The 17,221-nt window shown below is 38.5% G+C and overlaps 1 protein-coding gene across 4 annotated transcripts in view; it reads left to right on the plus strand.

Annotated features, from left to right (window-relative positions):
• The window catches only part of NKAIN2 (sodium/potassium transporting ATPase interacting 2), a 280,639-nt gene extending 269,482 nt beyond the window's left edge, over positions 1-11,157 (plus strand). Inside the window, exons 5-6 of one of the 4 annotated variants that reach the window (XM_026054594.1) lie at positions 6,121-6,202; positions 11,058-11,157. In XM_026054594.1, the coding sequence (XP_025910379.1) occupies positions 6,121-6,202; positions 11,058-11,067 (92 nt within the window). In that variant the 3' untranslated portion in view covers positions 11,068-11,157. Of the gene's footprint in view, positions 1-6,120; positions 6,207-7,528; positions 7,718-9,406; positions 9,665-11,057 lie in introns of those variants that run through there. The other 3 variants (XM_026054592.1, XM_026054593.1, XM_026054595.1) reach the window with 3 other exon arrangements.
• The last annotated feature ends 6,064 nt before the right edge of the window (positions 11,158-17,221 follow it).

The following is a 17,221-nucleotide window of genomic DNA, read 5'->3' on the forward strand; positions in this document are numbered from 1 at the left end:
AGGATGATCAGAGGCCTGGAACATCCGCCCTATGAGCAAAGGCTGAGAGAGCTGGGCCTGTTCAGCCTGGAGAAGAGGAGGCTGAGGGGGGACCTGATCAGYGTGTATAAATACCTCAAGGGAGGCAGTGAGRAGGAGGGGGGYGGCCTCTTTTCAGTGGTGGSCAGKGATAGGACTAGAGGAAACGGCTTCAAACTGAAGCATCGGAAGTTCCACAGGACCTTAAGGAAGCATTTCTTCACTGTGAGGGTGACAAAGCACTGGAATAGGYTGCCCAGAGAGGTTGTGGAGTCTCCTTCTTTGGAGATCTTTAAAACCCGCTGGGATGCAGCCCTGTGCCCCGTGCTCTAGGTGACCCCGCATGTGCAGGGGGGTTGGACTCGATGATCTCTGAGGTCCCTTCCAACCTTGGGCATTCTATGATTCTATGAATATCACGTGGGAAATATATTTGACTGTGAAGTGCATGTGCAGAAAACATCCATGTGCACATGCACACATGTTCCCCTGGTCACTAACACTTATTAAATCTTGACTGTGTGTAATCATAAATCTTTAATAATATTTCAGTGCTTCAGATTCATAAATGTACTTATGAACTACCAAGATGGCAAGTAGTGTAAAAACATGATAGCACCATTTTTTGGAATTTGTACTTGTGGGCACTGAAGTACCAGTACACAGGTTTGAATAGGAGGTGCTAATCAGACTACCGTTCTAGCTAAGTGTGAAGGGTCAGCATTTGAGAAGGAGAAAATACTCTATGAAAATGGAGAAAAGTAGCTCAAAAAAGTGTCTGAAGCTATCAGGAAAGAAAAAGGAAATGGGACAAGCAGGGATAAAGGTTGAGTTGTACGGGTTTTTTTTTTTGTTTGATTCTTTTTGTTTGTCTGTTTTTTAAGATGATTTACTGGGAGAGGAATGCACAAGAGGAATCGGGAGAGATTGTGTTCATGTGAGATGAAGGCTTGAGTCAGAGTCACTGGGCGAAGTGGTGGTTTCACAGGAGAAAACTATCGCCATGGAAAGAGAGAAGGGAAGAAGAACCATAAAAGGCGGAGGGATGTTCTCGGACCGTTAGGCTGAGGAAAGAAGGTCTATATTATGAGTTTGGTCCAACAGGAGATGGGATAAATTGTGTGCAAAGAAAGAAGTGGATGAAGGAGGAGTGGAGCGCACTAGGAGCACTAGGAGGTGACTGGGGATTCTTGGATGCAACTAATAGAGCTGGAGGGGTCAGGCTGCTTCTTCAGGGAGATGGAAGAATTGAAGGAAGACAGGATGAATYAGTGATAGGAGAAGTCAGACAGGTTACTGAATTACTGCCAAAGGCATTCTTGCTTTTAAAGAAGGAGCTSTGGGCAGGAAGCGGATGTTGTGGTGAAGCCAGGGTTGAGCGTTGGCAATATATTCACTGCCATGAGAGATATGGCCTTATGCATCAAGGGCAGGAAAAGGAGAGTCAGGAAGACAAACAATAACAGCAAAGAGACTAAGGAGGGAGTCTGAAAACAGACAAGAAGCTATCCATGCTGGAGGTCACAGACTGGCCATGGACACGGCTATTTCCCAACCTTTCCTTTTCGTCTCCATTACAGATAAAGCCACTCTTCCTCCTCCTGTTTCCTGAATTCTAAATTATTTCGTATCTAGTCTACACTGATTTTTGCGTGCCTACTCAAATGTAAGGAAAGCCACAAGGTCTGTCATATTTCTAAACCCACATGCCCTAAATGACTCTTTGGGTCAGATCCTAAGCCAATATAAATTATCATGGATTCAATGAAGTAACTGAAGCTATGAAGTTATATATTAGCTGAAGCTGAATCTKTATTCTTCTATATTTATGTTTTACAGAGAAAACTTTTTATGAGGAGAATAGCAGCCAGTCTTTTGATTTCTTTTCAAAATCTTTCCTTTTGCTTTCTACATGAGAATGTTGTTGTTACTTTCATTCCACACTGTTTCTTTTCTCTTTGTCCATCTGTTGGTTTGAGTTTTATTGCTTCTTGCTGTTAGCTTTGTAGAGTCCCTTCTCGCATATGCACATCCATGCTAATGGGATCTTCTTTTGTGCAAGTGTATCTCAGTCCCTTTGCACACCACAACTTCCAGAAATCAGAAATGAAAAACATATTTATGCCTCTCATCTTGTCTTGATATACACTGGAGATAGCAGGAACTGTGACTGTGAACAGAGGCTAAAACACCATATCCCTGTGGGTACTTAGCAATAGAAAATATGTCCCTATTTTGAACCATATGTCTCAAAAAATGTTTATGGCACAGTGGTAACCATAGTCATATGCCTAATAATCCCCTTAACACCAGCAAAGAAAGAAAACACCTGGGCTGAATTTCTTATAGCACATTTTACATATAAACATCATAGCTATTATCATATTTAAGGCAGTCCAGTTAGAGAAGTAAGCATCTCAGTAGCCAATATTTCAAATGAACAAGATTCTGTATTTGTTTGTATATGTACGTATGCTTTTACTAAGGCAAAACATGACAAAAGAGGCACTTCTGATAACAGTGACATGTAAGATGAACGTAAAATATTGTAGTCAAAAAATGTGTTTGATGGATAAGGTTAAGAATGGAAGCATCTGTAGCGCTTCCGCTAATAAGCCTTATTTTATTCATCTCATGTTACTGCTGCCAGGAACATATCAGTTGTATGACACTTTTAGTGACCTTTCAGGCACAGCCAGGATAAAATGCCTGCAGAAAGGGCAGCATTTTGCATGCTTTAAGAAACTGGCTCGGAGTCCACAGGGAGCCTTTAACACAGTCTGGGCACCACAGGCTTTGCAGTGCTAACTGAGAAATTGCCACCATGAGGAAAAGGAAAACTTGCTGCAGAGAAAGTACAGAAATCCTTTTGCATTGGATTTGCCACTCTATTATCTACCTTTTCCTTTGCCTACCTTGCAAAGTCTGTTGTTGTGTGTAAGAAGCTACTATATGTTTTTAACAAGGTCACAATAATATCCTCTGCCCTGCCATCATCGGGTTATGCACATGGGATCTCCTACTGTCAGCTTAAAGCAGAAATGTGTCTACAAGCCCGTCCTGTTTGTCACTTCACAATCTGGCTTGTTAACACTTTGTGTTTACTTTGTGCGACAGAGCAGAGACACGGTGCTTACAGAAAACACAGGCTCCCATCCTTCTCCTATGTCCGCGAACTTCTTTCCGTTCCAGAACTCTTTTTATTAATATATTAGATTAGCTTTTTTAAGATGACCCTAAAAACACCCTTTAAACATTCCACTATATGTCTGCCAAAGAGAGGATACATGCCCATAAACTTGTAAAAATGATGTATTGGTTGCCTGAAGGCTCTTGGGAAGCTCACAAAAAATGCAAAGGGCAAATATTCTGATAAGCTTCATAAAGTGGCAAAACTTGACACCAGCTGAGCATTCAGTCCAACACACATACTKTCTGCTTGTGTTGGCAGAGGTCAGGAGTAGGGAAGAGAAAATTGGACAAAATCCAACAAAGCGTAGTTGAAGCAAAATGTTTCCATTCCTTTTGCTGTGATATTTGCATTTGAATAAGAGTTTTTTTCACATTCGCCCAGCCTAGCACTTCATTCAGCAATAATCCAAAAGGAATTCTTCATTTCAGCTTATAAACTTAATATGCTTCCAATGACATGACTRTGTTGCCATAAAGTTATTCAGACGATTACAGATGGTGAGTAAGTAGGAAGAAATAAATGGGATTTATCCTAATTTTAACAGAATTAGATCCTAAGAATTTTTTGCAAGTAGGTCAGGGTGGCACAAATAAAATCACAGATAAAATCMTCATAAGTTGTACACAGAATTGTATTTAAAATTTGGTTACTAACCAGCAGGGATGACATTTCAAATGAGATCCCAGTGGGATTCTAGCAGTGAAATAATTCTCTTCATTATTTTAGTTAGCATCAAGAATGAAAGAAAAGAGAATGTGTGTGTGTGTGTGTGTGTGTGTGTGAGTGTGTGTGTATAAAGTGCAGAGGAAGCTAGACTGGAAGGGATTCAAACACTTATGAACATAAGATTAGAACTCCAAATGATCTTGAGAAGTGACCTCAAATCAAGAAGATGAAACCCTATAAAAAAAAAATACAAATAACTTCATGGGGAGAAGGAGCAATCTAATGTATTCAGACAAAATAAGAATTAACTGGCTACACTGCCACTGATGTCAAAAGGTAAATATATGTATATAAAATAAATTATATATGTATGCATGTATACATACATATTGACATCTTATATCCAAGACCTCTGTGGCAGTTTGTACCACTTATTCCTGATTTGTGCATCACCTTTTAAAAGACATATAAGTGGTCTGAGAAAGGATCAAAAGAGAAGATAAAAAGGTTTGGAAAATATGGGTCATGAGAAAAAAAATGAAAAAAAAAATAGCTGGGCTTAAATCTAGAAAAGATAGATAACCTGAAAATACTTTTTTAAAAAATGCTGAAAGTAGTTATAAAAGAAAAAAAAAAATAAAGGCTCATTTGTCTTCATGTCTATTGGGAAAAAAAGACAAAAATATAGAGAAGTAGTTAATTTGCAGGAAATTAAATTTAAATTAGACATTAGTAAATTAGGCACAGGGAGAGGCAACACAGATAGACTATAGGAACTCCTTTATTAGATATATCAGGGATTAATTTAGTAAAGCATCATTCTGGKATACCGGTATTTTTAATACCGACACAGAGCTCAGGATAGACTAGGAGATTTCCTTGGGAAAATTTCCTTCCACTGTGGCCAGGGAAGAAGGTAGAAGGCAGTTTCAACATGAGCACCTTGGCAATTKGGACATATCCCAGCTGTCCAGGCTGTTGTTCTGGTAGCTATTTGCTTGGAAACTAGACGGTAGAAATAGGGGCACAAGAATTTGGTTTTGTAGCACTCCTGAACCAACTTTGAATGCACTGCTCAGTGTGGAACACATTGACAGACAGCTTAAAACAAAATAATCTCATAAATGCAAATAGYAAGGACCCCATCCACTGTGAAAGGTCTTAAATCAAGGGCTGTAAATTCATGTTTCATGAATGTTTATGTGAATATTACTTCATTTTAGATCCATAAAAATTTATCTGATACCAAAGATTTTTTCTTCTGTTTTTTTTTTTCACTTTTGATGTACACACAGCCAGTGTGTACAGATAGCAGAAGTGCCCAGACTTGCGAAGAAGGCACGTCTGTATCTGGACTCTTTGTCTTTTTTCTTTCTCAGTAAAGTTTAATTCACATCTGGTATGTAAGAGATGGCATTTCAGGGAGGATTGTTGCCCACAAATAACCCCTCAAAGCCGGTACATGGGTCCTGGTGTAAAGGAAGCAAAGGGCAGACTTTTATCAGTGCAAAGAATGTGCTTCAGCAGAAAAGCAGGGGTCTTGGGCTCAGAGGAGATTGAATCACCCTGGAAAYTGTTTAAAATAAACATGAGAAGACCACTGAGAACTGGCAGTGGTGTGAATTAATAACATCCCCCTCCAAATTTCCTATAGACCTCCAGTGTCTTGAGAGAAATGCTGCTTTCCTTAGATCTGTGAAGTCTCAGCCCTGAAGCTCAGGTGAATTGCTCCAGCCTTCTGCTTGTGCATTTCCACCCAAATGTCAGAGCAGGGAATCAGAGAAATTCTGTCTCTCAAACCGAGGAGGATCAATGTGCTTTCTACCCTACATCCCTGCACCACAGTGTGTCAGCAAGCCTGACACAGTAATCGCAGGCAGAAGCAATGCATTTTTGCCAATAAATAAATGCTTTGCAGCATTTGTAATATCCAAATAGAGCATTGCTTTGTGTGAGGTGGTCAAGTTGAAAGAGCGCAATATGTAGCTCTATCTGACAGACAGATGGCTTTTATAAATCCCTTATTGTCTTTCTGTGRTTAATTCAAAATCATTACTCTGGAGGCTTTGCTCTTTTTTTTCATTTCTACCCTTTTTTGCACCTCTATAATTAGATGGTCTAATTTTAAGAGATTATTAAGGAGTCCATCAAAAATAATCTGTGTGTTGGGTGGTTCTTGAATGATGGTGCCTATCTCTTTTGAAAAGATGTTGCTAATGAAAGCTATTTCTCCCCCTCTTTAGTTGATTTTATAGGTGGGTTTGACTCTTACGGCTATCAAGGCCCACAGAAGACATCTCATTTACAGCTGCAGCCCATGTATATGTAAGTACTTAACTTCTGAGATATTCTGCAGAGTGCCAGGCTGATATTAAAGGATCATTAAGCTGAAGGATGATGGGACTTAAAAATTCAGAATAGGCAGAAGCCTTTTTGACAGACTGAATTCAAGCTATACTTAAGCAGCAACATTACCCTTCTGTTGCATGATAATGATTTCTTACGGCAAGATACAATGTGTCACAGTTGTTTAAATAACACTGAGCTCTCACCTGATTTTACTCTGTTTTCATTCATACAGACTCTGCTCAAAGACAAGGATAATTTGCTTTAGTAAAAACTAGTCAGATCTGACCAAGACTTGGATGTCGAAAAGTGCTTTTATTAAGACTTATCAAAAGTTCAGCAACCTAATACATTTAGTAGATACATTTAGCATTAATCTTACCAACACATGTATTCAGTGAAGTACCTGTTTCATTTGCAGCTCTTCACATTTAAAAAAATTATAATAACATATCACTTTTAGTACTGTTTGAATAGAAGATTGTATTGTATTTTACCTGTAAGAGTGACAACTTCATCCACTCTCTAGAAATGCGGCCTGATTTAGGAACTGAATGAGAAAACCAGATATCAGTGCATRCCCAGAGCTGGTGCCCACATCCAGCCACAGACTGGGCCCAGAAATAATGATCTCCCAATATTGCTGTGTGCCTGCCAGSTGCAGTTTAGAGCAATCCTGACTCCCCAGATAAAACTTGCTCACTTCTGCAGTCTTTTGAATTGTTTTTTCCTGGGCACCACTGGCCTACATGGCACAAGTACAGCATGTGATAGGTCACAAGGGGATATATTAACKTTTTTCCTTTGTTTCTCTTCTGAATATTTATTTTGAGGAAAAGAACTAAATACAGGCAAATAACATCCATCCAACATACTCTCTATTCATCCTTGAATATAATTGCATTTCTTCTGATAACTGGAAACAAATCTGCTAACAGATTAGTAGATTTTTGCATAGAACTGGCATTTACTCATTTATCTGTAGAACAATTGATTCTGTGATAGTGCTCAAGATCAGGTCCTTTGGGAGAAATGCTAGGAGTTTTTTAATAATTTCCAATTACAATAATGCATATCTCCAATGCTATTTTAACTCTGGCTTCCTGTCTGCCTGTGCTCAAGTAAAGATTTTTCACCTGTATTTTTGGCACATTTAGAAAATGTTATTTCCTTCCTTGTATTACGTGTGGCTCATAGGTACTTAGAAGAATTCTAATCTTATTTCTTTCCCAGTATACTATACCTTGTCACCAACATATGGAGCCCTCTAGCTGAGATATTACCCTATTCTCTTTACGCTCTCAGTGTTTCTTCCAGAACAGCAGATTGCATTTACTGAGCCTCTTCACAACGACTGGAAAGAACACTAGAGCTCTGGAAAAGAGAAGACAATATTTTTAAGCTTSTAGCTGAGATGGAGAGATCCACGATGGATCCACTTAAACTGATTCTGCCTTATTTCACTGCTGCTTTCTCACGAGAGTATAGGTGATTTTACTATCTTGCCTTGGAGATAAAAATCAGCATGTAAGTCGACATTATGTCCAATCAGCCACAAAAATATAATCATGTCCAAGCAACATTCAAAGAGACATGTCATGTCTCCCTATGACTGTACAGTATTTGACAAGATTCTCTAGAATGGCTACAGTCTGTGCTTAACAGGCATTTAGTAATTATTTAGCATTTAGTAATGCCTTTCTATATATATTTTTTGCAGATGAAGCACATCAGGAACACTTGAATATGTATTCACACTGCAGTTGCTCTGTAGATTTAGGCAGACCATTAGGGAGCAGAGCGACAAATCTGAATGTCAAATTAATCAAGCCATGGTTTGATCAGCTTGTAGCAGTGTTTACTGCAATAATGTGTCCTGGAAGTTACGACACACTGATTCTCTAACAGCAGGCTATACTTAGTGCTTTAAAGCTTTATTTGTTGGAAAGAAGAAGGTTTTAGTTCCTCACAGATCTTGTCCACCAAAGAACATCAGTGTTAGCCTTCAGGATACTCAAGTAGAAAAGTAAATAAATAAATAAAGGACTTTACATTACACTCTGGCCAGGGTCACCTGCTCAGCATCCCTGGAGGATGAGTACATGATAGGAATCATTTAACATAGAAAGGTAAAGAAGAGAYAAGGAAACACCTGCTTCTTTATTATGTCCATCGCTATACTCTCAGAGGTGTCCACGCTATAACAATGTCCACCCTGGATATGACTATACACAAATAAATATTTCCACAAATTTACCAACTGTTATAATATTTCTTTGAGTCTATGGCAGGGAATGTGTAGAGGTCTGTGGGAGCTCTCAGCCAGCACTGACATCCTGTTTGCAGAGGTGACTTGCCGTAGTCAATAATTCCTAGTGAGATAATTTCATCAACACAATTTTTTATTCCAGCAAGACTAATTTATATCCAGGGAAGTAAAGATCACCTTTAACTGCCCTATACACACACAGTTTAATTATTATCCTAAAGGAATGCTAGGTCTTACTAACTGCCAGCAATGTTGCAACCAGTTTTCACTTATGTGCTAAAGTTAGCACTTCATGTTCTTAATTTGAAAGCTATGGTGAACCTGCACAAACTTAGGTGTGCAATTAAATAATTATCCTGATTTATTCAGATCCCTCACTTTTTCATTTCTGTTGTGTCAGTTTTTTTTTTTACTTACTAATTTTACTTTTTATTTGCAATAGCAGTTAAGCTTTACTTACAAGAATATTTGAGCTCAATGTAAATGCTTCATAGCATATTAATATGGAGCTTGATTAGTTATGTAAAACTAACATAAATGAAAAGGGCACTTCAGGAAAAAAGAATTATTGAAAGATGCTTGATACTTAAACTGATTTATGAAGAAGGAAACATTGCTTATAGGTAGYGAATTGAGATGACTCTCTGGCTACTATTTCCTAAATAGATGGAATTATTAGAATCAGATTCACTTTGTTTATTTTCTCTGTTTTAGGCTTTGAATTCCTGTGACAGCTCTCCTTCTCCTTAACTGTCCCAATTTCACATTTAATTTACATCACCTTATTTTTAAGGAGCGAAATGTATTCAATTTAAAAATATGATCTAAATGAAACATTGGTTTGGGGGTGGAGATGGGGGATTATCATGACTTTTATCTACCTTAGACATAAATGGCTATTTTTGTTATTGAAGTGCCAACAGTGTGCTCTGTGCTGTACAAGCCAAGAAGCCTAGACAGTCCCTTCAAAACGAATACGCTTTCTAGGCAGAAGGAGCCAGAGCTGCTGCTCCTGCACCTCCTCGCAGCGAGCCACGGGTGATGTCCAGAACAGCAGCCTGTTGGCATCCTGCGTGGAAGGTGCTAGTGCTCATTTCCAGACAGTGGGACAAGAACACAATAAGATGGTGGAAGTCTTTTGTCAAGATACCTTTTGGGAGGTGATCAAAGAAGGTGATTAAACACTGAGAGCTGCTCTATGGCACTGATTTTGCTGCGCATTAAAAAAAAGTACAGTTATAGACGTGTAACAAGACTTCACTGCATGAACACTGCTCTAAAAATAGTAGGAAGGAGGGAGGGGAGAGAGATTTTTCTTTCTGTTTTTCACAATAAACTTATTTATTCAAAAAAAAAGTGGTGAAGAAAAAAAGAAAAGCTTGCATGTCTGATGGTGATGTCTAATGCACGAGAGAAATTGTTCAAGAGTAGTTCAGCCCTGAAGTGAAGCTTGCTTGCCTTATACTCTGTGAAGTCTGAGAATTCATGCATTATATATAGGTATTATATATATATTATAGACATACATAGACACTTGCATGCTCACACAGTTAAATATTCACATATATATGTGCCTGTTTATGTGTGTTCATGCTACACAAAACTATTTGTAGGCATTACTTTTTCATTAGAGGGTAATTACTTTACAGTAGTTTCTGTCTATATCCCTATCCTAATTTCCTCCAAATGTAGAGGGAGTCACATGTTGAAGGGAATAACTGGGATTTTTTGTGTGTGTGTGCATTTGCGTTAGTACCATTTTCCATCTTTTCTCTTGTATTTTGATGTATTTACATCTGCAGCATCCTAGTCTAAAGTTGAAGGTATTTGTCAAGATGACTCCACATACACTTGAGTAATAAACAGGACACAAAAAAGAGGAGCCAATGTATATCCATCAAAACATTAAGCATATCCAAGATGTAAAAAAATCTGCTATGATATTGTTTCCTTGAGTTGGAGTTTCCCAGACTCATGTATGTGGAATTCAGATGCCATGGCCAACACTTCACTTGAATAAACCACCAGTTACATCCTATCTAGGAATGAGCAAAAAACTTGGGTATTWTAGACTGTAAAAGGCAATTTAAAAATGCAAGTTTAACCATGGCACTTGTTAGCTTTACAGGCACTGTTGCACTCACACCTGCACACTGCTTTGAGAGTGAGCCTTGGAGCAATCCACCCTTGCACCCATTAATCGGCTTTTCAGTTCTGCCCAGTGTCACTTGTTTTCATAAAAATTGCTGCATTCTTGATGGATCATTATTGTTCAGGTCATCTTCCAGCTATAAAGGTCAGCAATCTGGCAAAAGTATATAGTTAAATATCATTCCTGCCTCAAATGGCTTGGAAAACCTACCTTGACTTCTTTGATGATGTTCTAAAACTGGTCAAAAAGATCACCTGAGCAAATAGCATTTCCTTTCTGCCAGCCTCATCCCACCTGTATGTGAACCAGTTGGCCGCTTACACCTGCTTGCAGAGGGGCACAGGAGCTGAAGGGTGGTGATCTGGTGTCTCTATGTTGGATTAAAAATATCTTTCTTTTCCTCTCTCTCATAGGTCAAAGTAAACATGGGGACTGCTCAACAGGGGCTGGAGGACCTGATTAAGAAACTGTTTCAGGATGGCCCCATAGGTTCCACAAAGAGCAAAAAAACCCAGGTTTTGTGTTAAAAAAAAAAAAAAAAAAAAAAAGAGAGAGAGAGAAAGGCTGATTGAACAGTGAGACAAAAAACAAGGGGCACGTTTAGCCCCTCTTTCTCCCAGATACAGAGGGAGATGCCCAGCACCGGCACCTTGGATCTCCTGCCCCCCAGCCCTCCACGACCAGGCACCGGAGGGTCAGAGCACAGGCACTGGTGCCATCTCCTGGCTCTTCCTTGCCCTGGACACCACCACTCCTGTGCATCCAGATTAAGACATGAACCCACCCCATGGGGTGCTCTCGGAGCCCCTTCGCCCTCCTGGCCGCATCGAGTCTCCTTAGCCAACGTAATGATAAAAGCGCCGGGATGACCTTGGATGGAAGTCACTGGACAGCACGTTGTTTGCCCTGAAGGCTGTACAGCTCATACTTGCCTTAACCCCACTGAGTTGCACCCTGGAGAAGCTTGGTGCAAGCTTTCTGAAGCAACATCCTTTAGGCTCAACATGCTGCTGTTAATTCTGAACGATTTCTAAGTCAGTGGTTTTATCTGTTTTGTTCTGTTTTGTTTTCATGTCAGGGAATAAGGCTCTGTTGCTCCTCAGCTCCAGAGCGACTGAGTAGAAAACTGCCAGCTGTCAGAAAAGTGCTTTACTTTTGAGGCTCCACAGTGGTCAAGATACAAACGGTTTATAATGAGAAAAAGAAAAAGAAATTAGATCTTTCGGGGGCTGGGGTGGGGAAAGGGGTAACATAAACTAATAACCGAACCTACTGGAAATAAGCAGCAGAAACAGTGCTTCTTAATCCCGCTGTTTTATTTATCGCACTGTAGGTGCTTTTATAGCTATCTCTAAATGTCTTTTACTAACTACAGAGACATCTGCAGATTTCTATTGACAAAGGCCAACGGAATATGTACTAGCTATGTTTACTCTTTTATATCTAATTTCAACTGAAAATTCTCTGTAAGTGAGCATTTTTTTTCTAATTGCACCATAAGGGAACTACATATTTTATTTTTCATTTTGGTTGGGGTAGGGCAGGGAGGGACTAGTTGAGTTGATGAAATATTGAAGATCTTTTTGTGGTATATTTGGGGGATCTGTTGTGTGTTAGAATGTGTATTTTATCTTCCTGTATTATTGTGGCTGAAAAAAAAAAAACTGTGCTGTTACGTAGTTGGCAACAAGATGCCTTTGGGAATTTTGCTAGTAGGTCAATGTGTATATGAAATACTCTGAAATCCTAGGAACATATGTTTTGTTCTAAATTTGATCTGTATTTTCAAGCACTTAGGTGGTTTTCTTTAGGAGGAGAAAAGATTTTGCTCAGGCTTTTCAGGAACTCGGATCATCGCTGTTTCTTTGCTCAGAAGTTGCYCAGGCACACACACCTACCATACCTTGGGTGATTAAATTTGCGGGTGAGAGGGAGGTTTAGCACTTGGAAAGGCTTGAGCCCTTTTCCTTGCTCACCCAACCATCGTGTCCTGCAGCTTCTGAGTTCCCATGACCTGTGCACTAACTCCACATATCCATCCCTACACAAACCAATGATGTCCTTTGCTGTGTTTGCATGGATATAATATATCACAGACAGGAACTCTGGACAATGAAAGAGGAACAGGCATTCACTGCAGAAAATAAGATACAGGACTGAATATTCAGAACTGAATGTTCAGGATCGATAGTTACATTTATTCAGTGAGATTTAATCTATATATATATGTGTGTGTGTGTGTGTGTGTGTGTATGTGTGTATATATAACACACAAGAAAAAACTAATGTTTGAGGCTGCATAGTCCAAGAAATAGCTTGTTCGTACAGCCAGGGATTCCAGTCCCAAATCCTGCTAATGATTTCCTGCATGAATCAGGCAAGACACTTCAGCCTCATCCAGTAAAGTATTCTTAGCTGATCTGGATCCCAAATTTGAATTTTCAAATGTGAAATGTCTCTGCTGATTCTTGGTAGAGCTGCTTTATCACTCCTGGAAAATCATGCAAGTCCAAGTGTCAGGCTGAAATTTTCCATAAACTAGAAAGTTTCTAATTTTATGTTATATTAAGTATAGCAGATGTATAATATGAAACATCATGTAAAGGTCTAAATGTAGCAAAAATGTCATACTGGGGTATTTCAGCTTTCCCTGTATAAACTTTGATCCAAATCATATTTCTATAAAATTATTTTATAGAATAAAAAAGAATGTTTAGGCATTTAAGCAGTGATCCAGTTTAAAAAGGGGTTTTCATACTTTTTGTGTTTCCTCTCAAAATGGCATCTACTGGTATTTAGTAATATTAGAAGTCAGGCAGTTTATTGAAGTGTCTATACATGGCTTTTAGGTCTAACTAATTTATAAAAGTTTGGCCTTAATTTCTCTGTTCCTTGTTCTCCCCACCTATAAAATGGGGATAATATGCACCTCACCAGCTTTTTGTGAGGTTTGAATTCTCAATGTTTGTACAGTGCTTAGAAAATAGGAAGCACATATAACTATTAAGTATTACTATGATAAATGTGTATTCATATAATACATATAGAATAGATATACACACACTCACATGCACACTGTATATATATATATTTATATATACAMACATAKATGAAGTTGGTATTCATAACCCTGCTTGAGTTGCAGTTAGGGCACCATTATAAAGAACTTAGGGCTGTTGACTACTAAACTAAATGATTAGTGGACAGATCTCTTCTGGAAGCAGTTTAGAGCACAGTAGTAGTGTGAGAATATCTGGATGCCATTTTTGATTTGTACAGCTGTATCCTCCTCAAAATCCAGTAAAGAATGTTATTTTTCTAGGCTGGCTTTTGTTATAAACTGAAATATTCAGAAGGCAAGAGATACAATCCAAATGTGTCTTTTTTTTCTTTTCTTTTTGCATTTGTTAATTCTGAATGTATTTTTAACAAAAGTGATTTTTTTGACTAGTGTAATTTGCATTTAAAAAATAAATGGAAAAATATAGGTTTCCAAGCTATTCATGGCCCCCTGCTGCTATTCACTACTTCTAGGAAACTTAGAATTACTGTTCCCAGCTGAGCAACAAAGCAGGATAAATAATCCTATTACATTTACATGATGACAATCCTGATCTGTGCAGTGCATGGATGTGACAGCATTGAACAGAAATTGCCAGGTCACAACTTCATTTTAATTCAGTCATAGGTAGCACATATTTTCATTATCACTGACACTAAAAGATTTCTTTTACCAGGCTGACTGCAATAGACTCTTCACTTCTTAGAAAATACCTTTTTTTTTGCCCACGCATCGGGAATTTTAAGTCTATGATAGGTTTACAGTTGCCAACAGTGTTATGTATTGCATAAATAATCCTTGTTAAGGGGGAGCGATATAACACGGATATTTCCACTGCATTCATTTTCTTTATAAGTTGTTCATTGTGCCAACGCTGAAATCATGAAATTCTGTCTTTAGCACCCTCTTTACAGAGCTCATATGTATTGATAGCTAGCCTGGGGTCATTTAATAATGGCAGAGCAGAACTGTTTGCATTTGAAGATATTTGGTTGTGCTCTCCCAAGACTCATCCATATTAAGAGCATTCATTAGTTATTGCTGTTGGGTTTTTTTATGTCATAACAGTACTGCCAGTGATACTTTTCAGCCAGGTAAGGAGATAAGGCTTGTGCCCTGCTAGCTTAATTAAAGTATTGGTTGCAGTATTCAGCTCTTGTACAGCACTTTGGAAAAGGCCATCACAACATATGTTGATTCTTGGACATATCCAGATAGGAGTAGCTAATAATTCAGGGCCTGAAGGTGTTAAGGATTTGCACTCTGTTGATGTTTGAGCACATTAACAAAAACTCACTGTCCAATATTGCAGACTTTTCAAGGCAAATGAAAATTTCATCCAGCATGAATTTACAGGCTGGTAACATTATTATTTCCAGTTCTTTGTTTTCTTTTTAAATGCAATTAATCAGAGGATGTGAATTTATCTAACAATGTTATAAGGTGTTTTTCTAACAAGGAAACCCCTTGTATAGGCTGCCTGGCTGTCTGGATGTGTCTTCAACCTAAGTAAGTCAAGAGGAAATTGGTAAACGTGGAGTTTATATTCTAGCTGATGTAAATCTAGGTCCTATGTAGTGTATGTGGAATTGAGACAGACACTAAAGATAAGACAGATTGTATTAAAGTATCAGTGCATAGAAACACTGCAGGCATCACTGTGTTCAGCATTCCTTTGAGAAAAAATGTAGATCAGATGATGCTATGCTAATCAACCCACCCCAAGCTATGTGCAATATTAAATGTAACCACCACACATGAAAGAAACTGCTCTTAAGACTGCAGTTATTCATTCACATATAGAAATGGCACAACAAAGACTGAGTTGGTAAAYGACCCTTTCTTCCTATATTCACTGCTGAGCTTCATCCCCAGTCATGGACTGGAGGAATCAGTTCTGTTTGGTCTCATGTCCCTCTATGCAGATTTTTACCAAGACRGGCAATAGCAGCCATGGGGTGTTGTGACCTGGACATGGTGAAGTGGGATAGAAAGATATTGTACCTAGTATTAAGTAGCATCGTACATTTTATTCATTACATTACTCTCTCCACATGCCCAAAAGAGACTCTCTCAAAACACTCTCTTCTCTTAGAAATCTCATTAGTTGTCTGTCTCAGAAGCCAACTGAAAATTCTTTCTTTTATGACTCTCACCTAAAGTCTGTTGATGTTTAAAAAAAAATGGTCAGGTCCAGTCAAACATTATCTTTTCTGTTCTCTGCTGAGAGTAAGACCTATCTCTCAGGACTTTCAAAGGCCTTGGAATTATTATTTGGGGTTAATAGGATCAACAGAATGTACTCGCCTCTGATTCAGAATTAAGTCTCCTAAACAGCAAAAGAGACATCTACATTCACCAGCAGAAGATTTTTACTGCTACCTGTTACCAAGCTTCTTTCCTAGCCTTTCCTTTGTCCTTCAGGCATATAAGTTATCTGGAGCTAAATGCGAAGTAGCATGTTTATATTCTGCCTGTGCTCTTCAACAGTCTTCTCTATTCCCAGATATTTTTCCAGAATCACTGATTTCATATAGTTCCTTTCTTTTCCCAGGTCAGCATCTTTTTCTCCCATTTTCTCTCTCCTGCTCTGTCTCAATACWTCCCCATAAACCCTGCTTAATTTAGGGATTACTATTTTTCACGTGCTCTGTTTCATACACACTTTTCATATAATGACACTATTCATCCACATGGGGGATGGTGTCATTGTACATACATGCAAAGCTGGAATAACACAAAGCATAGAGGTTACATAAATCCTCTAAACACCCCTCCCCCAGATATTGTGAGATACTGAATATAATTCGAAAGTTGACAATGTTTTGGTGGTCAGGAGATTCGGCTAGTCCTAGTAGGAATCAGTTTCAAGTGTGCAATTACATTTGCTATATCTATAGCTCAGTGAGTACAGAAAGAGTCAAAAATATCTCGGGTTACAAAAGGCACAGGTGAAATAGAAGGAAATTCATATAAAACGTGTTTGAGAACTTGCTGACTGAGTCATACTCCCCTTTCAGTCACTCCAAATTTGTCTCAGATTTTGTTTCCCATTTGCAAGTATTCAGATGAATGGTTTCAGGACATGTGAGCATTTCATAGAAGAACGTATATGCAGGTCCAGTTCTTTGCATTCTTTGTATTCATGCATCTATACACATTGGTGCTAAATGTTGGCTCCTCGCTTCTCTCAGTCATACATAGGTTTTATCTGAATATATTTCATGAAGATACAAAATCATTCACACAATCTCTCCTCTTTTCTGTTTATTTTCTTCCTACACCTTTTCTTAGGACATTTAAAGTCATTTTTCAGACAGAAATTATTTTTGTAATAACTAGGATTTTTGATGTTTACCACATGTACAAGAATGGTGCCATGTTGACCACCTTAACCAAGCACTCCTTGCTGAAGAGATTTTATACTAAAAACAAAGTAAATGAGACCCCTGCAATATAAATAAAGGGGCAAAATGATGTCACATTTCCACCTTGCTGTTAAAATTTGATTAATCA

This window comes from Nothoprocta perdicaria, unplaced genomic scaffold, assembly GCF_003342845.1.
Source record: "Nothoprocta perdicaria isolate Ctin4 unplaced genomic scaffold, notPer1 scaffold_123, whole genome shotgun sequence".
NCBI classification, from domain to species: domain Eukaryota; kingdom Metazoa; phylum Chordata; class Aves; order Tinamiformes; family Tinamidae; genus Nothoprocta; species Nothoprocta perdicaria.